The sequence below is a fragment of the Grampus griseus genome (assembly GCF_964374135.1).
Source record: "Grampus griseus genome assembly, chromosome: 12".
In the NCBI taxonomy this organism is placed as follows: Eukaryota; Metazoa; Chordata; class Mammalia; order Artiodactyla; family Delphinidae; genus Grampus; species Grampus griseus.
Window position 1 is genome coordinate 64,568,427 of NC_139006.1, and position 26,651 is coordinate 64,595,077.

At 46.4% G+C, this 26,651-nt stretch overlaps 1 protein-coding gene across 1 annotated transcript in view; it reads right to left on the bottom strand.

The window, feature by feature from the left end:
• Positions 1-5,556: 5,556 nt before the first annotated feature.
• Positions 5,557-26,651, bottom strand: part of DYM (dymeclin) — a 371,864-nt gene continuing 350,769 nt past the window's right edge. The window contains exon 17 of the mRNA XM_082668392.1: positions 5,557-7,946. Within this exon, the coding sequence (XP_082524518.1) occupies positions 7,797-7,946 (150 nt within the window). The 3' untranslated portion in view covers positions 5,557-7,796. The remainder of the gene's footprint in view (positions 7,947-26,651) is intronic.

A 26,651-nucleotide genomic window follows, 5' to 3' on the forward strand; every position in this document is an offset into this window, starting at 1 on the left:
TTATGACATATGTATACACTCCTGAAACATCACTCCATCTAGATTTAGAATTTACTAGTATCTATAACATCCTCTTAAATATTTTTAACGTCTGCCTAACCTGAATGAGTTCGTCCATTTTCACTTCTGATACCGGCTATTCCTCTGTCCCACTCCCACTCTCCCACTCGTTCCCCTTCCTTGTCGATCAGTGTTGTTACGGGGTTGTCAATGCTTTTAAAGAACCAACTTTTCACTTTCTTGATTCCCTTTATCGTATATTTTTGTTCTATATTTTGGCTTTTATTTATGGGTTTCATTTGTTTTTTTAAATTTAATTTCTAGGTGGTTGCTCAGATAATTGATTTTCAGCCTTTCTTTTATTCGAACATATGCAGTTAAAGGTATAAATTTATAAGCATAGTTTCAGTTGCAACTCACAATTTTTCTTCTCCCTAAGTTTCAATATGTAGTATTTTCATTATTGAGTTTGAAATAATTCAAATTATCTTTATGATTTCTTCTTTGACAGGTGGGTTATTTAGAAATCTATTTAACTTCCAAATATATGAGGATTATTACATTATCTTTTTGTAACTGATTTCCACCTTAACTGCATTGTGGTCAAAGAACATATTTCATTGGAATTAACTCTCTTGAAGTTTGTTGAGACTTGTTTTATAGCTCAGCATACAAATTTTGGCACATGTGCCATTTGTGTTTGAAAAGGAAGCTGTTGAATGTAGTGTTCTACATGTATCTCTTTGGCCAAGTTTTCTAACTGCATTGTTTAAATTTTCTATAACTTGATTTTTGTATGCTTGTTTTTACTATTACTGAAATAGATGTGTTAAAATCTCACTATGATTGCATATTTGCCAAAATTTCCTAGTTCTATCAACTTTTAATTTTGAGATTGTATCACTAAGTGCATAAAATTTAGAATTACTACCTCTTTCTGGTATTGAATTGACTGTTTTTATTTCTAATAAAGTTTTTGCCTTAAAGTTTGCTGTAATATTAATATATCTACACCAGTTTCTTATAGTTGCTGTTTGCTGGGTGTATATTTCTCCATCCTTTTCTTTCAAAATTCGTATTTTTTTATTAAATTTTTAATAGATTTCATTAAAAAAATTTTTAAATTTTATTATTTATTTTTGGCTGCGTTGGGTCTTCGTTGCTGCACATGGGCTTTCTCTAGTTGCAGAGAGCAGGGGCTACTCTTTGTTGTGGTGTGTGGGCTTCTCATTGCAGTGGCTTCTCTTGTTGTGGGGCATAGGCTCTAGGCGCGTGGGCTTCAGTAGTTGTGGCATGTGGGCTCAGTAGTTGTGGCTCGCAGGCTCTAGAGCGCAGGCTCAGTAGTTGGGCGCACAGGCTGAGTTGCTCCGCAGCATGTGGGATCTCCCCGGACCAGGGCTCAAACCGGTGTCCCCTGCATTGGCAGGCAGACTCTTAACCACTGCGTCACCAGGGTAGTCCTCAAAATTAGTATGTTTTAAAAGTGTCTCTTGTAAACAGCATATAGTTGTTTTAATTTTTTACTGTTAAATTCTTTTCTTCTAAGTTTTATTGAGATGTAATTGACATACAGCACTGTACAAGTTTGAAGTGTACAGAATAATGACTTGACTTACATATACCATGAAATGATTACCACAGTAAGTTTAGTGATCACCCATCACCTCATATAGATACAAAATTAAAGGAATAGAAAAAAAAATTTTTCCTTGTGATAAGAACTCTTAGGATGTATTCTTTTAACAATGGTCATATATAACTTACAGCAGTATTAAATTATATTTATCATGTTGTACATTACATCCCTAGATCTTACAACTACTATGGTAATTCTTTTTAAATCAAGCCTGACAATCTTTGTCAACACTTGAGTGTTAGTTAGTCCATTTACATTTAATGTAATAACGGATTTATCATGTATATCTTACAAACTGCTATTTGTACCACCTATTCTTTTATTCCCTCCTTTTGCAGTTCTTAAACCTGTTCATTGAATTATTCCATATTCCCTCATTGGCTTGAAAGTTATACACCTTTTAACTAATATTTATTACAATACACATCCTACACTTATCAAAGTCTAACATTAAATTGGATTTTTAAAAACTCTCTTCTTGGATGATGCAAGGGGCTTAGAACACTTAAACCCTATTAAAGCCCTCCCCACCTATATACCTTTACTTGAGCACATTTCGATATATATTTAAACTTCACAAGACATAATTATTTTTATGTAGTTAGTATTTATGTTGACCTGTGCATTTCCCATTTTCATTGCTCTTCAATCTTTCCTGAAGCTCTATCCTTACATTTGGGATCATTTTCCTTCTGCCTTTAGAATACTTTTAATTTTCCTTTAGGGTATGTGTGCTGATGAATTCTTCCAGCTGTTTATGTAAAAATGTCTTTATTTCTTCCGCATGCTTGCAGGATATTTTCCCCAATTAGAAAATTCTAGGTTGGCAGTCATTTTCTTTCAGCACTTCAAAGGCTGCTTCTGCTGAGAAGTTAGCTGTCAGTTTAATTGTTGCTCCTTTGATGGTAATCCCTCTCCTACCCATGCCTCACCCCTCAGTAGCTTTAAAATTTTTCCTTTTCTTTGGTTTTCAACAGTTTTACTGTGATGTGCCTAGGTGTGGATTGTGTTTTATTTATCCCATTTGCGATTTGTTGGGCCTTCTTGAATTTATGGTTTGAAATATTTCATGAGTTTTGGAAAAGTTCTCAGCCAATATTTATTTAACTATCCCACTCTTTTACGCTTTTGATATCCTCACTGTATCCTTCATGTCTCTTAACCCTCTATTTGCTATCTTTTTAAAATTTATTTATTTTTGGCTGCAGTGGGTCTTTGTTGCTGCACGTGGGCTTTCTCTAGTTGCGGCAAGCGGTGGCTTCTCTTGTTGTGGACCACGGGCTCTACGTGTGCAGGCTTCAGTAGTTGTGGCACGCGGGCTCAGTAATTGTGGCTCACAGGCTCAGTAGTTGTGGCTCATGGGCTCTAGAGCACAGGCTCAGTAGTTGTGGTGCATGGGCTTAGTTGCTCTGGGGCATGTGGGATCTTCCCAGACCTGGGCTTAAACCCGTGTCCCCTGCATCGGCAGGTGGATTCTTAACCACTGCACCACCAGGGAAGCCCTATCTTTTTGATTCTGGTTTTGCTCTGACTTTTCACCTTACTCAAGTTATAGAATTGCAAGTTTTCTAATTGCGTTGTTGAAATTTTCTGTAACTTGATTTTCTATAACTTTGACTTTTCACCTCTTCTTGAGCCCATCCACTGAATTATTCTGCATTTTTGTTACATTTTTCAGTTCTAGAATTTCCACTTGGTCCCTTTTATTGTTTCTAATTCTCTGAAATTCTTGGGCACGTGCTTTTTTTCCCTTTAACACAGAAAGCACAGGTGTTTCAAATTCTGTGAGACATCTGGAGCATGGGCATCTGGAAAATGCCCATTTTCCCCCTCTGGTATTTTTTTTTTTTTTTTTTTTTTTGCTGTACGCAGGCCTCTCACTGTTGTGGCCTCTCCCGTTGCGGAACACAGGCTCCGGACGCGCAGGCTCAGTGGCCATGGCTCACGGGCCCAGCCGCTCCGCGGCATGTAGGATCTTCCTGGACCGGGGCATGAACCCGCGTCCCCTGCATCGGCAGGTGGACTCTCAACCACTGTGCCACCAGGGGAGCCCTTCCCTCTGGTTTTAATTCATGTAATTTATATTATTTGGTCTTCTCATATACCTGGATATTTGATTGTAACAGAAATAATTTGAGGCCTTGGGTTGTGCTCCTGTCTTAAGTCAGCTTGGGCTGTTATAACAAAATACCATAGACTGGGTGGCTTAAACAAGAGACATTGATTTCTCAGTTCTGAAAAGTATGAAAAGGTTGGAAAGTCCAAGATTAAGGTGCTGGTTGATTACATTCCTGGTGAGGGCTTTCCTCCTGGCTTATAAACAGTGGTCTCTTCGCTGTGTCTCCACATGTTGGAGAGAAAGATTTCTCTCATGTCTCTTCTTATAAGGGCACTAATCTCATCATGGGGCTCCACCATCATGACCTCACCTAAACCTAATTACTTCCCAAAGGCTCTACCTACTCATACCATCACACTGGGGGTTAGGGCTCAATACGTGAAATTTGGAGGATACATTCAGTCTGTAACAGTTCATGTCCTCCAGAGAGAACATACATTTGCTAAGCACTGGGGCCACTAGTAATCTGGTTTCACCTCAATCCACATTCGGTGACTGAGGTGATTTAGAAGCTGGGTCACAGTACCCATGAAAGATAGTCTGCTGATAGTAATGGAGCACCAGGTAATCCAAACCAACCCTCCAGCTAAGGGGAACTTGGAAATCTGGATGAAATATTTTAAAATTTTGTTGCAGTCAGCCCAGAGCCAACAGAATCGTGAAGCATTACCTGGTTAGTCGTATGAGACTGCTTTCCTTCTGGAGGGGAGCTTCTGCTACTTCCAGAGGCTGTGTCTGAGTAGCTGGCACTTTTGATAGCTTTGTGAAGTCAGGACGGTAGGGGTTGCCATACATGACCTGATCAAGCGGGTGGGGAGCTCCTGATGAATCTCCCTGGCTTTGGGTGGGAGATCCCAAACGGACGTACCCTAATGAGATCAAATTTTATGCTTTGAATTCTTAAAAAATAAAAGTGCATTATTTGCTGTGGCTTGTGCTATAATCCATTCCTCAGCTGTGTCATATTCATAGGAAGCATGGCTCTTTGTCAGAGACTAGAAGCTCCCTGACTCCTGGAAGCGACGTAGGACACTGGAATAGCCCTGAATTTGGTGTCAGTATGCCCAGGGATCAGCCCCTAATATCAAATGGCAGCTACAGAAACTGCAGGCATAGTGCTTAGCAGGAGATTAAGAGACCAAGGGGTTGACCTTGCAAACTCAAGCTTATAAAGTATCAGAAAGTACCACACCTCTAATTTATGGCTCTGGAAAGCAGTGACTCAGTTATGCAGAGAGCTACAACGTCTAATGCAAAACCCTGGCTCCACAGAACCTACAGGGCAGTATGTTGCCTAAAGAATGATATATTAAGAAATTTAGGGCCTAAAAGCAGCCCCCACTAAACGTTCCTCTTGGGGGTACCCTAAACAAGCTGGAGGAAGCTACTGAGTGTTCTGATTGACACTGGTCCTATGTTCTTTCCTCTCTCCATCTTCTACAGTTCCTGCGATTTCCTTCCGAAGGAGAGGACTGTGTGTGCAGTGTACTTTCTATGCTCCGGGGATCTTCTTTTCTTTCCTTTCTCTGTCTTTGTCCTTGAGCTGCTCCACAGCCTTGCTTCCATCTGCACTGTTGAATGGTGGCCATCCTGTGATGCCAACCTTGAGAGGCTGTTGTTTACAGATCCTGTGACACCAGCCTCAGTGGGTGATGTGGGAACCAGAGTTATAATTCTGAAGCTTTTTTGCACAGTGCCTTGAACTCTCGATAGGAAAGGTGCTATTGAAAGGGGCACATTCTTTTAAAAATAAATATTATGACAGAACCCTTTGTTGAAGAGATGACACGTTGCAATAACAGCTCCGTATCTTGGGTAAAATCAGATGTTAATTTACATTCAAACACATGATGGTCCTGTATTGCCTCATTCTACACATTTTTACTTTGTGGAAAACCAAACAATTTCTAAGCAAATTAATGCAAGCATAATTCAAGTTTATCGTTTAAATTTATTGTCATGTAATAAATCTTCCACAAAAATAAAGAGGAGACTCCTGGCGGATTTGCAGAGTGGAAGCAGTGATGCAGTGGTGTCTGGGAGTGTGTACTCACACACTTCCTCCGAGGCTGTAGCCCCAGCTGAGCTTTTAGGCCAGCGAGCACTTCTACTGTGTGATTAATTAAAAGTGGCGGGGAGGGAGGGAGAGGACACTGCCAGAGAACGGGGCTTTGGGGGCACCTGGTGAGCCAGGTGGCCTGGGGAAGAGACTGCAGGACTCCCTCGTCAAGGCTTCCTTGGTAGTTTGCGCTCGATGACCAAGTTCTGGGGGACCATATCTCCTCCTGTCACAAGAACTGACGGTCCTGCAGCCCAGTGACTCTTAGTTCTGGGGTCCTACCAGGGGCTCAGCTGCTCCATGTGACCCTTTAAAAATTGTGTTTTGGTTTAAATGAAGGAAAGCAGATCAAAGTGCTTTGGAAACAAATTAAAGCTATATATCACGTTCCCATATAGGAAATAAAAATAATTGCTACCTGAAATGATAATCTGATCATGTCCCCTTTCTGACTGGAGGATTCCTCCTTCCACCTTCCCACTGCCTCTCCCCACGAGCCAGACTACGCAGAAGCGCTTCACATGACTCGTCTGCGGGTCTGAGGCCCTGTCCGTGCGACCTTAGGCAAGAACCAGAGTCCTCAGCCACTTGTGCAGACACGTCAGAGGCCTGAGGCCGAGGAAGCAGCGGGCAGGCCGCACACGCCTCCTGGGTCCACCCGCCAGTGACGGCCCTTCCTCAGTCAGTCAGCCGCAGGGGGCTTCGGTCTCAGCCCCTGTCCTGATGAAGATGAAACTGCCTGGCCGACCTCAGAGGCTGCTGAGGTGATGGAGCGGCCAGGCTTTTCATGAGCGGAAACCACACGGACGTGCACTGACACGTCATGCTTTCAGCCTTTCCCAGAGCTCGGTGTGACAGAAGCTGTCTCCTCCCAGACCCTCAGAAGATGGTGATGAACCAAAATGACTCCAGCCTCCAGGCCGGGGACACAGGGACAGGGGAGAGAAGCTGCCTCCGATACAGATTAGGCAACGGCAGGCTGAAACGGGTGCTCGGTCGGTCTCATCTGGGATTATGTGCTTCCTATGCAGAAAAGCAAATACTTCTGTGTCTTTGAGAGTGAAACTAGGCCGTGAAGGGGTGGCCATGGACCTAGAGCGTGACTCGAAAGGCAGGTCCCCTCTGTCCTCAGTGCCCACTGCTCTGCTCAGGGCGACCCCAGCGGCTGTTTCCCTCAGAGAAGCTCAGGGAGACAACTGCGATCACACAGGCCCCAAAGAGTTTAAACAAAGTCAGAAGCGGAGAGAAAAACATGTGTTTACTCTCATGTGGAATACTGTATTAATCAAATCGGTCTCCTTTTTCTCCTATTAGTCTAGACTCCAACTTAATTCAGCTACAGCTCAGAGGCCAAATCCACAAAAAAGCTAACCCGGGCTTCATGAGAAGGAGTCACTTCTTTCTTTGAGGGAAAGATTCCAGGATCTAAAGGCTTATATCCAACCGCCCAGGCTTATATCATGGGCCTTCTGAAAGGCAACTGCATGCATACACGGCTTCATTTCCTTATTAATTCCTGTCTTGTCATCTTTTCAGGTTGGTATTTCTCAATGTTGAAACACACACACACACATGACCAAAACAAAAATCCTGAACATGCAGCGGGGGAAAAGAAAAAAAAAAAAGAAAAGAAAAGAAAAAGAAGTATGTACTGGTACAGTGTTATACGCCTAAGGCATCAGGTTCCTGGAAAAGCTCTAGATTTTTGGTTTAGAAATAAAATTGCATGTGAAATAGCAGGTTTTTACATTTATTATTGTTGTGTAACTCCCCTCCCTTTTTGCACTATAATCTAAACTGAGTGATCTACTGCCAACTGGCACCAATTCTCCAAACCCAAGTGTGCAAGGAAAACACGACTGTGTGACCCTCTTTAATAGAAGACGCACCAGGGCATCTGTCTACCTCTGCTCCCCAGAAAGAAAATAACTAGAAGGGCTGCTTGGTTGGAGGGGGTCAGGGTGGGAGACGGCGTCCCGTCCTCAGTCGGAATCCATCGTGAACAGCTGGATGTCCTGAGGGTTCCAGTACAGGCCTACCGCTGAGTTGTACACCAGGGACCAGACATAGGGGATAAAAAACTCCTCGGGCTGCTCCTCTTCCACATATTTGAATTTCAGTTCTGGAAATTTCTGCAACGAAAACAGGATGATGTAATCAATCTCACAGCCCCATTGGAAAGCAGTAGCAGTTTATACGCGGCGTGTGTGCAGGGTGCAGGGAGCCCACCTTCCCTGACTGGTCGGGGCCACAGATCCAGCTTCCAGATGACTCTGGAGGACACGTGAATCACCTGTAGGAAGGGCACAACCCCACCGGCCCTGGTCAGGGACGTCAGTGTGCTGAGAGGAGCAGGGACCTGGACGGGACGAGGTGGGGTGAGAAACCTCAGGGAGGGAAACAGGCCCCGCCCAGGTACAGACAGTGTTCAACAAAGACTATCTACCGCACCACTGGGATACTGATGGCTGGGCCTCCTTGAGACGCTTCCCTCTCAGGGCTGCGTCACCGTGGAAGTGAAGACTTCCCTTCACAGCTCCTCAGACTTGACTGTGCGGGCAGGCAGCGCCCATGGTGGGCCTCGGTCAGGGCTGGGGGCAGCAGTGGCTCTGCACAGCTCAAGCCCCCTCTTCCTCCTCCTGGCGGAGGGGGCGGTGGGGATGCTCCGGCTTTGCGGCGGGTGCAGTGGAGGTGATTCCTGGCTCTACAAAGGCTTCCAGGCGACCGGGCCGCTCTCTGCAGTCCCGGCTGGTAAGTGAGAACACGTGCAGTTTTGAGGTCCTGTAAGTAGCACTTCCACTGCAGCGTTTCACCAGGATTCGGGCTTTTGATTTTCTAATTTTACTCCTGACCTATTTATTCCAGCCAGGGCAGAGGAAGTAATTCCTCCTTCAGCAGCCCGAGGGGCCGCTGGCATCTACTAAAAGCCCCCGGGCTGCCTCCCAGGCGAAGGTGATTCTGACAGGAGTGGCTGCAGTTTGGTGACCTGTGTCCCAGGTGGGGCGGGGAGAAGAGGGCAACAGTGTCCTAAGACGAGGGGTATGGCGGAAGGTCGCGGGAGGGGGCTGAAAGGGACAAGAGGGGAAACACACACACAGAACGTGTGGCCCACGAGGGCAGAGATTTCTATGCCCGTTTTGTTTGCCGCTGTGTCCCCTTAAAGGGTGGCCAGACACTTAATAAACAATTTGATGAATGAATCAATGAGTCAATCACCCATATAAGGACCAACATGTCCCAGGCACAATGATAAACACTTTAGGTATATTATCTTGTTCAATCCCTCTTATGTGAGTTATTCATTGATTATCATACTGGTTGAATGTCTGCTTCTCTGCACCAGGCCACGTGTGCACCAGGGCCTGGAGATACACAGTCCCTGTCCTCACAGAAGGTGCCTTCTCGTGGAGCAGAGGGACAAACAGAAGCAGCAGCAGCAACAAAACAATGATAACAGAGTAGGAAGAAGGGAAGGACTAGGGGCTCGAGGCCTGAGGGAGGTGGGGAGGGGCAGCCAGATGAAGAGGGAAGCGTGTTCTTTCTGAGGGAGCAGCACGGAGGGAAGGCATGAGGTGCTTGACGCTGGAGGGAAGAGGAGGGGCGGAGGGAGAGTAAGCCCTGGCGAGCAGGGCCCGGAGGGGAGGACGCCGCCACGTGAAGAATCCTGGCCTCCACAAGAAGGGCCCAGAAGCCTTTGAAGGGTCTCAGAAGGGGACCAGATGAGAGTGGCTCTGTGCAGGGACCACTCCGATCACAGAGTGGAGAAATGGAGGGCATCCGGCTGGGACAGGGCCTGGTCCAGGTGAAGGGCAAATGGGTCTGAACTAAAATGACCCTAGTTGGGTGGATTTAAAAGATTTTAAAGAGAAAAGGGGGTGGAGGGAGTAGGGGAGCCACACACACACCCAGAGTTTTTTTTTTTTTTTTTTTTTGGTAGTACGCGGGCCTCTCACTGTTGTGGCCTCTCCCGTTGTGGAGCACAGGCTCCGGACGCGCAGGCTCAGCGGCCATGGCTCACGGGCCCAGCCGCTCCACGGCATGTGGGATCTTCCCGGACCGGGGCACGAACCCACGTCCTCTGCATCGGCAGGTGGACTCTCAACCACTGCGCCACCAGGGAAGCCCCAGAGTTAGAGATTTTTAAGACATTTGCAATGATTAAGACTAAACATCTAAGTGCTGGATCCTCAGAGTTCCAGAATGATGCCAGAGGGGTGGCGTTAAGCAGGAAATGCTTTGTGGCAAGGTGAGTTTTGAGCTAAATCTTAAAGAACTGTATAGGAATTCGTGCAAAGGAGGGTCCTCTGGTCATGGACATTACTTCAGCATACCACAGACGGCACAGCCCCCATCTGTTATGGCTTTAACGAAAACCAATTCTATTCCACAGCTCCCAGGGCATCAGTAAATATAGAATATACACAAATGGGTTTTATAAGTGGCCCAGACTCCAGCAATACCTACCCCTATATCCTCCCTCATACACTTTTTACCCCATACTTTGCAAAACTACTCATGTTTAATGCAAACCTAAGCCTTTTCAGACCACCAGTGTTTCAAATCAGTTCTTTATTATCATCAGTGTAAGGCTGGACGTCTCCGTGTGTGCTGAGGGCCATAATGTTTACAGTGCAGAGGACAACTTCTCCCACTGCGCTTGCGGGGTCAGTCTGGCTGACAAGGTGTGATCAGCTCAGGGATATGACACTACTTCCAGCACGTGCTGATCTGACTGGAATTCAGCTAGGTCCCCCAGCTTTCCATTCCCTTGTCATCCACTCAGTAAGTCTCCTTGAATCCCTCCCACCCTGGGCCGAATCTCCCCCATTCTCTGGGTGCACCATAGCCGCTCAGCAGCTGGGTGGTCTCTGGGGGCCTGGGGCATCCTTGATGAGCCTCCTCACATGTTCTGTGCTGCTTCCGGCCTGGCATGGGGTTCTCAGGTGTGGGGACAGGGTTCCTGGAGGCGGCAATAGGCCTCTGTCATGGAATCAGGTGTCTTATAGGTAGCCACACAATGATCTTCTTTTCCATGAAAAGTCTGCCTTTGCAGCGGTAGGGTACGGCAAGCAGCCGCCACCAACCGAGCACTCCCTGGGCACCAGGTCGGTCTGGAGGCTCCCCACTCGTGTCGCGGTCAGTCACCACGCTGTCCTGCTGAGGCCCACGTGGCCAACCCCACCAATGGAAGGTGAAGCGGGGCCTGGAGCAGCTAGGTCACACAGCCTGTGGGCTGGAGTCAAGATTGAAGCCTGGGTCTGAATGGGTGGGAAGGTCAGTTTGAAAAGATACCACGGTCATAGCCACCCTAGTGCTTTGTCCTAAAATCCAATTCTCCAAGGCTCCATGGGGCCCTTCGGGGTTAGTCCTGTGCCCTTTCACCGTATGGACAGAATGCAGCACACACACTACTGGTCCTGACAGAAATGACCGAACCCACAATGATGTCAAGAATCAAGAAAGTATGGGGGACTGTGTGTGAAGAAGAAAAGAACTTTACCCCCTGATAATGAGGACGCAAGTCCTAGTTCTTGGAATGGCCTCAACTTTAGAAAACTTCTCATGCTGTCTTGGAGAGAAGTGAGGGGCTGGGGGAGCAGAGGTGGTGGTTTGAAAAGGCCAGAGCCCCCTGCATTGCCTCTTTCAGCTGGAATAATAACCTCCTACATTTCTAAGTGGTAACGTCACCAATAAGGCTTCTTGCTCATAGTGATAAAAATGACTAAAAGATGTGAAACCTTTTCTCCAGCGAGTGACGTATTTAGGGGTGTTCCTAGGAAGACAGGCCTTAGGAAAGGGTGTGAGGCAACTTACCCGAGACTGCTCTCTGCACCTCCAGGGAGGGTGGGATGGGAAGTAAAACGAGCGAGCTGCTTTCCTAAGAATTCCCTCCAACTGAATTAAAGAAACTTAGGCAAAACCTGCTCAGTGGGGTGGCACTATGTTCATGTGCTGGCACTAAGTCTACCCGTCCTCATGGGTTTGGGGAAATTCTGATGACTTTCCAGTTAGGAAGAGTAATGAATCAAAGACTGCCTTTAGATCACACACAGGCAGATCTAGGAAAAGGCCACCAGGAGAAGTACCTGGAACCCCCGTGGTTACCCTTCCCACCACCTGGTAAAAACGGAGCTGACAATGCCTCCTTTTTAGTCTTGGCTCGAGTTTAAGTCAAAACAATAATCCATCTTACTCTGGAGTAAGTGTCGTAAACAAAATCTCAATGTAGGGTGATATCCAGAGTGGCAAGAATATCCATATATAATATAAAATAGTACATAAAAAATACTATAAAAAAGCATCAACTTTACCTGACAACAGCAATGTATTTCATTATGAAGTTTTTCAAGCTGATCAATGATTATTTCTATGGAAGTTCTCCATAAAAACTTAATTAATTCTGAGATTATGGGTAACGTTTATAGCTACCATTAACTGATTACGTATTACATAGCAGGAATGTTCAAACACTTGACATATAGTTACTCATTTAATCTTTGAAGTAACTAGAAAAAGTACCTGAAAAGCAGGCATATGATCTGAGCCCTAGCCCCACCTTTCCTCATTCATTCATTCATTCAGCAAATACTTACTGAGGGCCTACTGTGTAGCAAGCACAGTACTAAAAACATAGCTGTGAATGACATGCATACAATCTCAGCATTTAAGAGCTGAAAGGAAGTCCAGTCCGTATTAGCCAGGTGACTTGGGACAAGTCTTGTACCCTCACTCAGACTCAGGCTCTTAAAAGGTAGAGTTTCCTCTACTCTGAGAGTTTGAATTTAACCGTTCTATTTCACAGAAATGAGATGAGCCATGGAAAAGCGCCTCACACACTTTTGACGAAGCACTCAATAAATGTTGGCTATTATGACTGACATTGAAGTGATATGCAAATGTAAGGTATGCTCTTATTTTAGAACTTTCAGTGATCACATCTAAAGACTAGAAATACCCCCTGACCTGGTCCTAAGCCCGTGTCTCTTATTCTACCCAACTGGACACTTCTCTTGGCAACCCTGTTTCCTGACTCTGTTATTAATAACAGAAACACAGGATTTCCCTGGTGGCACAGTGGTTAAGAATCCGCCTGCCAGTGCAGGGGACACAGGTTTGAGCCCTGGTCCAGGAATATCCCACATGCCGCGGAGCAACTAAGCCCGTGCGCCACAACTACTGAGCCTGTGCTCTAGAGCCCGTGAGCCATAACTACTGAAGCCCACACGCCTAGGGCCCGTGCTCCGCAACAAGAGAAGCCACCGCAATGAGAAGCCCGCACACCGCAACGAAGAGTAGCCCCCCACTCGCCTCAACCAGAGAAAAGCCCGCACACAGCAACGAAGACCCAACACAACCAAAACCCATAAATAAATAAAATAAAATAATAAAATAAATAAATTTATTAAAAAAAAGAAACATAAAGAACCTGGGCCTCCCCACGTGAAAACCCAGGAACAAGTGCTGACAAATGGCTTAAAAGCGACAGACTCATCTGCATTAACTTTTTTTTTTTTTGCGGAGCACAGGCTCCAGACGCGCAGGCTCAGCGGCCATGGCTCATGGGCCCAGCCGCTCCGCGGCATGTGGGATCCTCCCGGACCGGGGCACGAACCCGTGTCCCCTGCACCGGCAGGCGGACTACCAACCACTGCGCCACCAGGGAAGCCCTCCATTAACATTTTTAAAGAACAAAGTTCTGTCACTGCAAGAAGCTAGGTTCTGAAGAACTGCCTTCTGTCCGTCTCAGAGTCCTCACTTGGTGAACGGTGAGTTAAGTGAACGAACGCGTGGCTTCACGTCTGCCCACAATCCTGTGACGTAGCTGTTTAACTCAACTCAACTGCGGGGAGCGTGCGGCCGTGTGATGAGAAGAGAAGGGTCACCTCTAAGCCGTATTTGACACCAGGCTCACCGTCTCCCTGGCTGATTATGTGGCATGTTCAACAACCTCCGACAGGGGTGTGGCATCTAACCCCGAGGGGCCCTGGCTGAAGCGGCTGAGGTGACCAGGAGCGAGGACGCCGAGGCCGGGCCTTCTGCTGGCTCACAGGGCCCACCCTGCTCAGGGGAAGTGACGCGCTGACAGTGCCCACGTGCCGGTGCTTTTCACTTCGCCCACGACCACCCGGGTAGCAAAAGCGGCACCTCTCAGCTCATCGGCGTATCTCCTTCATGGCAATTGGGGATTAGCTTGTGCATGTGTTTGTTTACTCAGGTACCATCTGAGTAAACCCCAGGAGGGCAGGGACCTTGCGAGCATCTGGCATACTACTGACACTTAGGAGATGCTTGTTGAATGATGAGTTCAATGAACAAGCGCATGACTTCAAATCTGCACATAATCCTGTGACACATATTAACTCTACTGAATGACTAAGAAAACCAAGGTTCAAAAGGATAACACGCCAAAGAGGACAGAGCTAGGAAGCGGTAGAGCCAGAGGCTGAATGAAACTACACCTCTCCTCTGCGGCCTCTCCAGAGTCAACAGGTGCGCAGCTGCGTGCTTCTTGAAAATGTCTATATCCTGCATGGACGGCAGGTTTCCATGTCTTTCCAGTAATGATAATGTGCCTCAAACACTTCTTCCATGTCCCCCGGCCACCAAGTTGCTAGCCTTTTGTGCCTGAGTGTCCTCACGGGGAAGGGATGGAACTGATCTCCGGCTCTGGAGTCCAGGTGACCCCAGGCTGGGGGTCAGGAGGCCTTGGCTCTGTCTTGGCTCAGCTACTGGCAGGCTGAAGAGTTTGGGGCCAGTCACAGCATTTCTCCAGGACTCAGGTGTCTCACCTTGTGTAAAATGAAGGACCTTTAAGCTCCTTCTGATTCCGTTGGATGTGGTTTTACGAGATGACCCCAGTAAGGTCTACACACTGGCATTCTCTGCATGCCTCCCGGGCTCTGCTGGGCCCACCTGGAGAAAGGGCTGAATGAGTTGGGTTCAGCGGGAACCCCCAAGTCAGGCACTTGCTGGTTTGCACTTAGCCAGGCTTCACCTGGGGGCAGTCTCAGCGGAGAAGGTCAATATCTGAAGGTTCCTGAGCTGTCCTGTGGGTTGACAGCAGTTGGTTTTAAAGACTGAGACTCCCAATTGCTTAAAATCAAGACAAACGGGAGACCATGGTTGAGCTGCTGTGGCCTGAGAGCTCGTGGCTAAGTGGGCTGAGGTCCCAGGCGTGGCCCCGTCTGTGCTAGAGAATGAAGGCCCGGCCCCTTCCATGGAGCGCGCACCACTGGACATGCGGGAACCCAAAGAGCAAGCACAAACAGAGCAGCAGGGACACACTTCTATTACGAGCAAAACCCGAACACTGCAGACAGCACGCTCGCACGCCCCTTGAGCTCCAGCACCAGTTCCTCTCGCCTCAAGGCTACAAGTGAGCTGTGAGATATATATATATATATTTTTTGCAACTTTCCTGTAACTCTATTTTTTTTATTCTTTATACAATTTTTTTTAACATTTTTATTGGAGTATAATTGCTTTACAATGGTATGTTAGTTTCTGATATTATTTCTTGAGTTACCTGCTTGAAACTTTTCACCGGCACTTAAAAGGTTCATAAAGGGGGATAAAGCATAATTAGCAAGAAAAACAGAGCATGTTCTCTAGGACGGGCTATAACAAAGTGAACATAACAAAGCACAAGGTAAAAAGATTCCTTTTTCCTGCAATGAGTTGTTTTTAAGACAGTGTACTGGGAACAATTTAAAAGGGTGAATAATAGGCATAAATCGCAAAAGAGTTTGGAAAACACTGTTCAGTTGACCTGACTGAATGGGAATGCAGCCTCGGTGTAACTAGCTGTGTCCAAGCTGCACCAAGTTTGACACCCCCCAAGTCTCCCCGTCTATCTAGCCAGACAGAGAGCCCACATGGGCTGAGAGTGAAACAGACTTTCTTAAAAACATGTGCTCCTCGGGACTTCCCTGGCCTCCAGTGGTTAGGACCCAGCGCTTTCACTGCCGCGGCCTGGGTTCTATCCCTGGTCAGGGAACTAAGATCCCACAAGCCGTGCGGTCAAAAAAAAAAGAAAAAGAAAGAAAGTGCTCCTTTAATCCTCTTAGAAGTCTGAGAGCTAAGGAAAAGAAAGGCAAAAGGTTTTATTTAGCACTAATGACACTGGGGACACATTTTGTCAGAATTCAGCCCAAGAAATGTCTGAATAGTCTGAATGCCAGATCAACGACCTAGAAAAAAATCACTCGTTCCTTGATGTTCTTTTCAAGCCTGTGGAGAACGCTAATGCCATCCTGTGATGGCTGGGGGAAGCCCAGCTTCCTCACTTGAGAGCGTCTTCACTCCTGACCCGGCCAGCAGGGCTCCGGCCACCTGGGCCTTCCCCCACCTCTACCTCATCTCCCCTCTCCCCTTCTCAGGGCCCTGTGGGCTCCAGCCAGTGACTGCTGGGTGCATGTGCTTGAGGACCCATTAAGGCTCTGGGAGAGCGGAGGAGGGAGGTCTGGGGGGACGGGGGCTTTGATTTGACAGTTACGGCAAGCATTCATCTGGAAGGGGCTAGCAGAGGGCGGGGTGCTGGTCACCACAGGCCCAGGCTTTCGCCCCTCTCTTTCTGAGACAGTTGTCTTGTGACTCAGCTCAACAAGGAGGGAAAAACCATCTCTCAAGCTTGGAGCTTGGTCTCAATCCAAAGCTACTTACAGCAATCTTGTTGTTTTGACTTTTGGAGCCAGAGGTAATGCTAGACTCTCAAGTTTGGCCGGAATGTTTTTATCAGCTCCAGTGAATCAACCCACCGCAGTGGGACATCCGGACGCCCAGCCCAGAGACGAAGCAAAGGTCTGATTTGGTGGTTGAGGCTCGGGTATAATAAGCAGACCAAAAGCTTTAAAGACTGTCTCTGCTTCAGTCATGTGATCTGGTGAAAACCCACAGGAAGTTCAGTGAACAGATGTAGGGCTCAACTGCAATAATTTTATTACCACAAAAGTTCAATGGAGTTTTCCCCCTTCCACCATTATACAGATAGCATCAGAAACTCTAGCAAGCCCCTGGCATGTTTCCAGAAAGTTTAGTGCAATTTAAAATCAAATAGCTATATAGCACATGACAAAAAATTCTTTCAAAGACTGTTTCAAGCCTCTGAACAGACAAGTGATGGGTGATGGTCAGTAGTGAGGCAGGTCAGCACTGCTGGGAGAGGGCGTGGGACAGGATGGACGAGGTGAGTTACTGCTGGCAGCACACACGTGGGCTGTGGTGGGCAGGTTCCATGCAGATGTAAAGTACCCTGTTTCAAGCTTTTGTCATAAGATATCCAGGTAGGCATTTACATGCAATTATTTTATTCACAGGTGAATTTCGGATGAGCCAGTTTCCCTACCATTCCTTCCCTCATTTACTCTCATTGTGTAAACGCTGGTCCTTCAGTGATGGGTCCTTAAACTAAACACTGGTAAGAGCCAACTGTACACGAAGCATTGTGCTTGAGGCCATAGAGGAAAGAAAGAGGAATAACTGCTGCTCCTCTGACAGGGGGTATAATTTAGCAGAACGAATGAGAACAGTGGGAGCATGACACAACATGGAAGCGCACTGCCCCGGAAGGCTGCTCTCCCAGGCAGACTGGCCAACACCGGGGTTGGAAGACTGTAGGTGGCTTTGAACAGCAAACTCTAGGAGAAGCATCTATCTATATGATCAGTTCAGCTAAACTGAGCTTCCCTGGTGGTGCAGTGGTTAAGAATCTGCCTGCCAATGCAGGGGACACGGGTTTGATCCCTGTTCCGGGAAGATCCCACATGCTGCGGAGCAACTAAGCCTGTGCGCCACAACTACTGAGCCTGCATGCCACAACTACTGAAGTCTGCATGCCTAGAGCCTGTGCTCTGCAACGAGAAGCCACTGCAATGAGAAGCCCACACACCGCAAGAAGAGTAGCCCCCGCTCGCCGCAACCAGAGAAAAGCCTGCGCGCAGCAACAAAGACCCAACACAGCAAAAAATAAATAAAATAAAAATAATAATTCAGCGAAATTATGGTCTGAACAGGCCTGATCTGCAGGCTTTTCTATGTGTGATGGAATGAGCTGCAAATGGACAAATATTATTACTTAACTTGACAAAAAGGAGATAAGCACTGGTCTATGAATAACAGCAACACTGAAGGTGGAGCAGTCCCATTTTATGCAAATCAGTTTCAAAATTAAATTCAAAATACAGAAAATTATAAAGGGCCATTGATTACAAGTTACAAATGAACAAGTACAAAGCTAAAGTTAAGAAGCCCACCATGAGGTGGCTCAGAAGACAGTTATAATACTTTGCATATCTAAGAGCACGATGGCTGGCTGGGCAGCGGGGACCTCAGGGGCTCCCTGGGAAGTAAGTTACCACCAAGAAGAGCGCTACAAGGTGAGCGGACACCTGTCCTGAAAGCTCAGGCCAGGCGACCACCTCTGAGTATTACAAGTGACACTAATGATGTCTGTGACCGGTGGCAAAAAATAAAAAAACTCTTAGGAAAACAGAGGATACAACAGAAGGTTGAACCCGCACTTGTGATGAGCTGTCCACCATCATGCCATCAGCCAGAATCGGAAGCCCACTGGAATCTGAAGCCTGAGCAAATGTCCCTGTTAGACCCTTCTCTCACAGGTCCAGGTTGAGGTGGGTCATGAAAAGGAGGACGTCTTCAGTTTGAAATTTCTCTCTTTTCTGGGGGCTGCTGGGGCGGCCCAAAGGAGAAGGAAGTAAGGGCAGGTTCTCCCGCCGCAGGGGAAGTTTGAGAAAGGCTTTGACAGATGGGTTATGACCTGTGGGGGAGGGACTGGGGGGCAGAGAGGAAGCTGGCATTGCATGGAGAGAGACCCCTGTGAGCAGTGAGGCCGATGGCTCACCCGTGGGCCTGGCGAGTCGTGTGGGACCAGCGCCCAGGCTCAAAGGCCAGCAGCCGGGGACGCTGCTGGAAGGACAGTGCGCAGACAGGGAGGGGCCTTGAAGGCTGGGACAACAAGTGTCCATTCGGTGAGCTTAGAGTTGAGAGAATAGGTACGCTGCAGTTAGAAGTGTCTAATTTAAAAGTCATTAGTTCAGGCTTCCCTGGTGGCGCAGTGGTTAAGAATCCACCTGCCAGTGCAGGGGACACGGGTTCAAGCCCTGGTCCGGGAAGATCCCACATGCCGTGGAACAACTAAGCCCGTGCACCACAACTACTGAGCCTGCGCTCTAGAGCCCGCGAGCCACAACTACTGAGCCTGTGCTCTAGAGTCTGCGAGCCACAACTACTGAAGCCTGTGTGCCTAGAGCCTGTGCTCTGCAGTAAGAGAAGCCACTGCAATGAGAAGCCCGCGCACCGCACCGAAGAGTGGCCCCCGCTCACCGCAACTAGAGAAAGCCACGCACAGCAAGAAAGAAACAAAGCAGCCAAAAGTAAAATAAATTAAAAAAAAAAAAGTCATTAGAGCTGAGATGGCAGTGGAAGTTGCCAAGTGTGTAAACTCCTCAAGAAGACTGAGCTGCAGTATTGAGTCAAAGCCCCTGTTTTGAAGGCAAATCAATTCCAATTCAGAAGCCTGGGAAGAGGAGAACGTTTTGATTCCACGGTGGCAGATGAAGGGCAAAAGTAGAGAATTTACTGGCAGAACTTTTTGTGCTGAAAGCGAGCCCAGAGGGGGAGCCACAGATAATTGGAATTGCTTGCCCTTCCTGCAGTGGGCTCATTATTTTGGACAGGGCTCAGATACCTGGCCAAGAGAGTGAGATGTCAGAAAAATAAATGCATTACTATGAAATAAAAGTCTAAGTAGAATATAAGCTCCATGAGGGCAGAGATTTTTTTTTTCTTCCCCACTGATGCATCTACCAGTGCTTAGAATATGGCCAGGGGCTTAACAGATATTTGTTGAGTGAGTGAATAAAGGAATGAATGAACAAAGAGGTAAAAACTGCTGTTTGTAGAAAAACACAGAGTTATGGTGGGGGGGAAATGAGTTGGGAAAATTGAGTCCTGCACTGGGTGAGTTAGTGGAATAACTGCCCAAATTTATCTGGGATAAAATGAGCCAAACTAAGCCCATGTCACTTTGAGAAGCAAATGAACTGACTTAACTGGGATTTGGGGGCAATACTTCAAACCTAATGGATTAATTTACTTCTCAAACTGCCTGTTCTCCTCGCTTACCACTATCCTACCACCGTCATATTGTCACTTACCTAGGAAAATCAGATCCCGAATAATGGATGACATTAATCTAGATGGTGATGGTCATATTTTATATTTCAATATATCTAATTATGGAACATAAAGTGAGCTCATGCACTAGTCACGAACTGATGTATAATATGTAAACGGAGACAAGTTCCATTTTTAATGAGCCCTTTACTTTTTACTCTTGTCAAGACTGTAATATGTTTTTTTAAAAAAGGGGAGGATATGGCCTCAAAATGTAACACATAAGTCCTAACTACCGTGTCTGTGACAATATTTCTTTACACTAATTTTTTTTCAGATTAATATGTGAATTAAGTGGGAGTGGGAGATGCAGATTTGGAGAAAGATTCTGAATCATGTTTAGGCCAATTCTGGCAAAGCAAGGATCTCTGCCATGTATGAAATGTCCATGCTGGGAGTTACGTGTGGGCGACATGTGGCGGGTATGGGGGCAAGGGTACATGAGAGGCTTTGCTGGCACGCTCCTGCCCAGACTGATGTGTCTCTGAGTGAAGGAGAGTTTGGGTGATTATATCAGGCAAGAAGACAGCCTGTGCCACAGTACGTCAAAGAGATATCCGGGAAACAGAATTCCTACTAAGACAAATGCACAGATAGGAAGTTGTCTTTGATTTCTTAAGAGTTATCTCCTTTGAACATTCTTAGGATTTACGTTATCAGCAAATGTGACAGTTTTTCAAGCCTTCAAGGGGCATCACCCATTCTTAGAAAAGTCATGCCTTAATTATTCCTTAGGAAGAAGTTGAAATGAGGCTCTGAGAATCAGCGTCCCATGCATCTGCTATATAAGAGGATTTTTTCCTCTGCTTATGGAAAGAACAATCTATTCCCAGTGTTATAAGAAAGACTTGTGGTTGCTAAACCAATGACGTTTTCGTCAATCTCCTTGGAGAAAATCCCACTTAAATCCCATGATTCTAAAGGTAAGCATTTTACAACATAAAGTTCAGTCTCAGTGCTTCCTGTGGCTGTATCTCCCAGTGATGCAAGCATGATCCGTGAGTGAAAGAGCCGGACCTGTGACTTCCTGTCAGATGCAACAGTCCTGGCCCCGTGGTTACTCCAACATGTGTGATCAATGAATCAAAAGCACAAAATTAGGTTTGTTTCCTTCTCTACAGTCATGAGGACTAACAAAGGGAATTAGGAATCTAGAGGAAAAGGAACAGAAGCGAATGCTCCAGATGATTCCTGATAATCCTATTTGCTGTTACGAAGTGAGTCCACCTTAGATTTCACTCAGGGATGGTTATGTCATGTCAGGCAGAGCAATCTAGAAGATGGGCTCCCCCAGCTTCAACTAGACAGGTCTAGGTAAGCTAGAAAAATTCGTATTACTTTCCTGAGCCTTGACACTAAGAGATCCTGGAATCACAGAATATCAGCACTAGAAGAGGCTCCCAATTTTGAAAAGAAGGTACAAAAATGTACAAATAAAACCACAAAAATCCTTAACAGTCATAAGTCCACCAAGTTAACTGGAATTCATATTAAATGACTAGTGTATAAGTTGATTTCTTCAAGAAATTGTTCTAAGATAGGGAGCACATTCATTACCTCATCCCAAAACGCCCCTCAGACTCAGGCTCGTTCCTTTTCGGGAAACAGCTGACACTTTCCAAAAATTAAAAAAAAAAATGCCATTGATAAAATAGTTGTGTTATTTATCCCCTTGAAGCCAGTAAACATATTATTAAATGACTCAAAAGCTTGATTTGTTTTTTTTTTTTTTTTTTTTTTTTTGCGGTACGCGGGCCTCTCACTGTTGTGGCCTCTCCTGTTGTGGAGCACAGGCTCCGGACGCGCAGGCTCAGCGGCCATGGCTCACGGGCCCAGCCGCTCCGCGGCATGTGGGATCTTCCCGGACCGGGGCACGAACCCGTGTCCCCTGCATCGGCAGGCGGACTCTCAACCACTGCGCCACCAGGGAAGCCCCAAAAGCTTGATTTGGTGTCATGCATCACATTGTAAGATATCGTCTCACCGTGTTGTTCTTTTTTCTTTTTAATATAAATTTATTTATATATTTATATATATTTTTTATTTTTGGCTGTGTTGGGTCTTTGTTGCTGCATGAGGGCTTTCTCTAGTTGCGGTGAGAGGGGGCTACTCTTCGTTGCGGTGTGCGGGCTTCTCATTGCGGTGGCTTCTCTTGTTGCGGAGCACGGGCTCTAGATGTGTGGGCTCAGTAGTTGTGGCTCGCAGGCTCTAGAGTGCAGGCCCAGTAGTTGTGGCGCACGGGCTTAGCTGCTCCGTGGCATGTGGGATCTTCCCGGACCAGGGCTCGCACCTGTGTCCCCTGCATCGGCAGGCGGATTCTTAACCGCTGAGCCACCAGGGAAGTCCTCACTGTGTTCTATTTGTAAAATAGCTATCAATTGTGAAACACTCAATTGGTTGAAAACCTCAAGACAGGAGATAAGCAATGAATGCATCAGAAAGAACTAATCAAAGCAGTTTGTCTAATTTTTCTCAGGGAAAACATGAACAGGAAGAAGCAAAGACAGAGCAAAGTGGGTGGTGGGGTACATCACTGAAGGGCAGGAGGTGGAATGAGAGAAACACTAGCACACTACAGTTATGTGATTTGAGAACTAGGACCAAAATAGAAAACGGAGGGGCACCTATACATTAAACTGTAAAGCTAAAATAACTGAAATGGTGTAATACTCCTCCCTCTAACTTGGACCATCACAGATGTATATAATTTAGAATTTATACCTGCTATGTTATAATCACAGAAGAACTAACTAAAAGAACTGTATAAAATATCTCATCTATGGAATACAGGATACATTTTATTTTATAGTTCAAAAAAAAGTGGTTGCGATTTAAACTTCCGAAAGTTTTGATTTTGAAAGTTTTAAGATTTAGAAATTTCAAAATATGCACAAGTGCGTGAAAGGCCAGAGGCTCCCACATTCGTCAAACCTCTTCCTCCTCTCTTCTCACTCCATCGTAATCAGCTAACCAATCTGTTATGCGGAAAACACTGTGGGCTATGGCAAGCATAATGCAAAGTTCAGACTCTCAACGGGCTGAAAACCTAGTAAGGAGACAAAATGTAAATGTACAAACTAAACATTTAAACATCAATCTCATTGTTAAATACCGAGAAGAGTGATATAGCGAGTGAACTACTGAACAGTTTTCAGCAGGAAGAGATCAATACATCTGTCACGTCTGGGACAGTCTTCATGGAGGCAGGGGGACCTAGGCTGTACAGGCATGTAGAGAAGGGGCAAGGAAGCCACTTCAGGCAGGGACAAGCAAGGCAAGAAGGAAGAGTGGGTTCAGGGGCTGGGGGGCAGACAGTAGGCAAAGGAACATGGGGGTAGGCAGTGAGGGCTGAGGTTCTTAAGGTGGACTGGGCTCAGAGTTTGAATTGTACTTTATTCCTCCTGGACCCTTCAGGTCTCAGGGTATCAGGCTGAAAGAACGTAAGGGAAGTGGCGAAGTCTATTCAAGTGACCGGGGGTAGAGGTGGCAGTGATAACGGTGATACACACGCTCTGTGTGTGTGACATGTCCCCAACAAACTACACCCATTCCTTCTCACCACCCAAATTCGCGTTAGAGAAATGAGATCCACAGACCAGTAGCATCACCATCACCCGGGTAGGCACTTGTTAGAAATGCAAATTCTTGGGCCCCAAATATTCTGTGATTCAGGAAGGAAGAAGGGAAAGAAGGACCTGAGAGAAAAAGAATTTCAATTCTGGAGGAGCCATGAGTGGGAGGAAAGTTCTCTCGAATCGGGAAGGGTGGAGACTGCAGAATGGCAAAGGCATCCCAGCACAGTGGGGTTGGAAGGACTCAGACACCGTCTTGACAGCTCCCTCAACTGGCATGTGGGGAAACTGAGGCTTACAGTAACAACCATTTATTTCAGGTGGCAAGACTAAAACGTGGCGGAGACCTAACAAGAAATCAGTATTTTGGGCCACTGGTTATGCTGGTCCTAAGACACAGACAGAAGCTGGGAACCATCTGTGTGGAGCCTGAAAACAAAGTAAAGGTAATTAGGGAGGAAAAAAAGGGAAAGGATGATTTAAAAAAATGGTGCTTCAAGACGATCTAGTAAGTGCAAATTTTGCTAGGAGCTTCCTAGTTCCACTAGTATGCAATCATTTCACAAATAACTAATGACTCTTAGGTTACTGCTGTCTTCAATGATGCTGACGTTAATGGGAGACAGATTCAGAACACGAAGTGTCAAGAGCTCTTTCTAATCCACAGTAGTAACATTCTCTTTGGCTTGAAGTTCTGAATGGGTCATGTAGGATCCTACTCGTGGCCCATCTTCTTAATAGCTCAGGGCCATGTGCACAACTCCCCCAAAGTGCAGAGTGGCCAAACAGGCAAGTTGCTCATGGGCTTTGGGTCGATAATTTTAATCCCATTACTTGGACAAAGGTCTCCCTGCAGTGAGAACGGGAAGGCAAAGATTATGACGAGCTGAAGAATGGAAAAGGCTAGACACAGACATGTTTCCCTCTAGGGTTCCAAGAAATACCCTGGGAGGGCTTATACAGAATGAATGAACCAGCGGCCAGTGGCTGACTACTAAGTAACAAGCACCCCTGCCCCGCCCCCCTCAGCCCCTCCGCACTCCCTGCCAGCCAGTGATTGCGCTGGTGCTGGCCCTGCTGTGAGGGTAGAGAGGGACTCCCAGCCCAGCCAGCAAATGAGAAATGCGGAGGGAGGGAGGGGGCTGAAGAAGACGTCAGAGTTTCCCAAGTCGTTCCAGTCACATTCCCATTTCTTCAGCTATCACTCTCTGTTCCCACTTCCCTGAAATAGAGGCAGGACCTTTAAGACAATTCAGAGACCTGACAGCCACGCAACAGGCTCAGGGTCCTTCTTAATTCTAGCACCATAATGAAACAGAACAACTAAACAGCCCACTAAAGAGAAGGTATTTTTATTGTCAATATTATGGCAGAAAAGAAAAATACTTCAAATTCTCTGCTTTCCAAAACCAACACAGAGAGAGGATACTAAACAAGGCACAGGTGATGTGATCACAAATCAAATATGACCTGGATCTCAGATCACATGCCACTGAGGAGGACACTCAGGAAAGCTCACGGAAGACACTCACGGAAAGACACTCACGGAATGAACGTGAAGACGTTACCACTTGGACGCTGAAACACAGATCAAATCTTCCATTTGCAAAAGCCTATTCTTTGCCATTCATGAATCCTGCTTTTACCCTTTCCTATACCAAAAAACACAGGTTTTAAGTTTCATGTCTTAGTGTGTTGTTAGAAGTTTAAAAACTGGCCCCCATATCTAAAATGGAGTATTGTGCAGGCTTCAGGGCAGGCTGGAAATTTAACTGCACTGGTATAAATGCACGTGACTTCAATTTTTTTTCCATAATTTTCTTATAAAGGGAATGTTTTACAACTTTATGAATAAGCAATAATACTGCAGGCAGATTTAAAAAAAAAAGTGCTCAGAGGTGGCAAAGCTGTGGTAATAACCACCAGGACCAGGAGGCCCAGAAAAGAGTGACTCTACACGCTGTGAAGAGGGCTGCTCCCGGAGCCCCAGGCTTTCCGCTGACACGGCTCATGTACTGGGTCAAAGCATCACATCTACCCTTTCACCTCTGTACAGTCTTGAAAAGGGGTATTTCGCAAACTGGAAATGTAAAATAAAAAGGACTGTCCTGGGGCTTCCCCGGTGGCGCAGTGGTTAAGAATCCGCCTGCCAATACAGGGGACGTGGGTTCGATCCCTGGTTGGGGAAGATCCCACATGCCGTGGAGCAACTAAGCCCATGCGCCACAACTACTAAGCCTGCGCTCTAGAGCCCGCGAGCCACAACTACTGAGCTCATGTGCCACAATTACTGAAGCCCGCTCGCCTAGAGCCCGTGCTCCACAACGAGAAGCCACTGCAATGAGAAGCCCAGGCACGGCAACGAAGAGTAGCCCTCGCTCACCATAACTAGAGAAAGTCCGAGTACAGCAATGAAGACCAAACGCAGCCAAAAATGAAAGAAAGAAAAGAAAGAAAGAAAGAAAAAAGAAAAGAATAAAAAGGAATGTCCTTTGTATATGGAGGCAGTAGTCCTGGCCCTCAGCCTCGTTAACGCAGATCCTTTTAGGTGTGCATTTTTCTCTGATCTAGCCACACACCTTCACCTGGTTCCTCTCAGGAACACGGGCATAGGATTCAAAAGGGACTGGTTTCTTTACTGGCTTGTGGGCCCAGAACAGGGAGGGGGACCAGGTAGTGACAAGCGACTGTCATGAAACATTCTAACCCACGGCTTTCTCAGCTGCCCTCAGACCCCTTCCTCCACACTTTCAAGAAGCTGGAACTTCATCCTTCGTCTGGGCCCTCACACTTCTGTCCCCCACTAAATGACACTATTTTTTTAAAACCCTGTAAGGATGCAGCCTCTTCTGGAATTCCTCCAATTTCGAAGTTTCACTCTCAAGTTCTTGAAAATGAGGGCAGTTCCTGAAAGGCAGGTATAGCAACCGAGGACAAAAGAAAAATCATAAATTGTTTATTAGTCAGAAGAACTGTGCTAAAGATGCTGCAGCTATATTTAAGCCCCATTAGGTGCAAAGCAACCTGAGTAAAAGATTCAAATGTGTTTTGGGCTGAATGGAAATTCTAAAA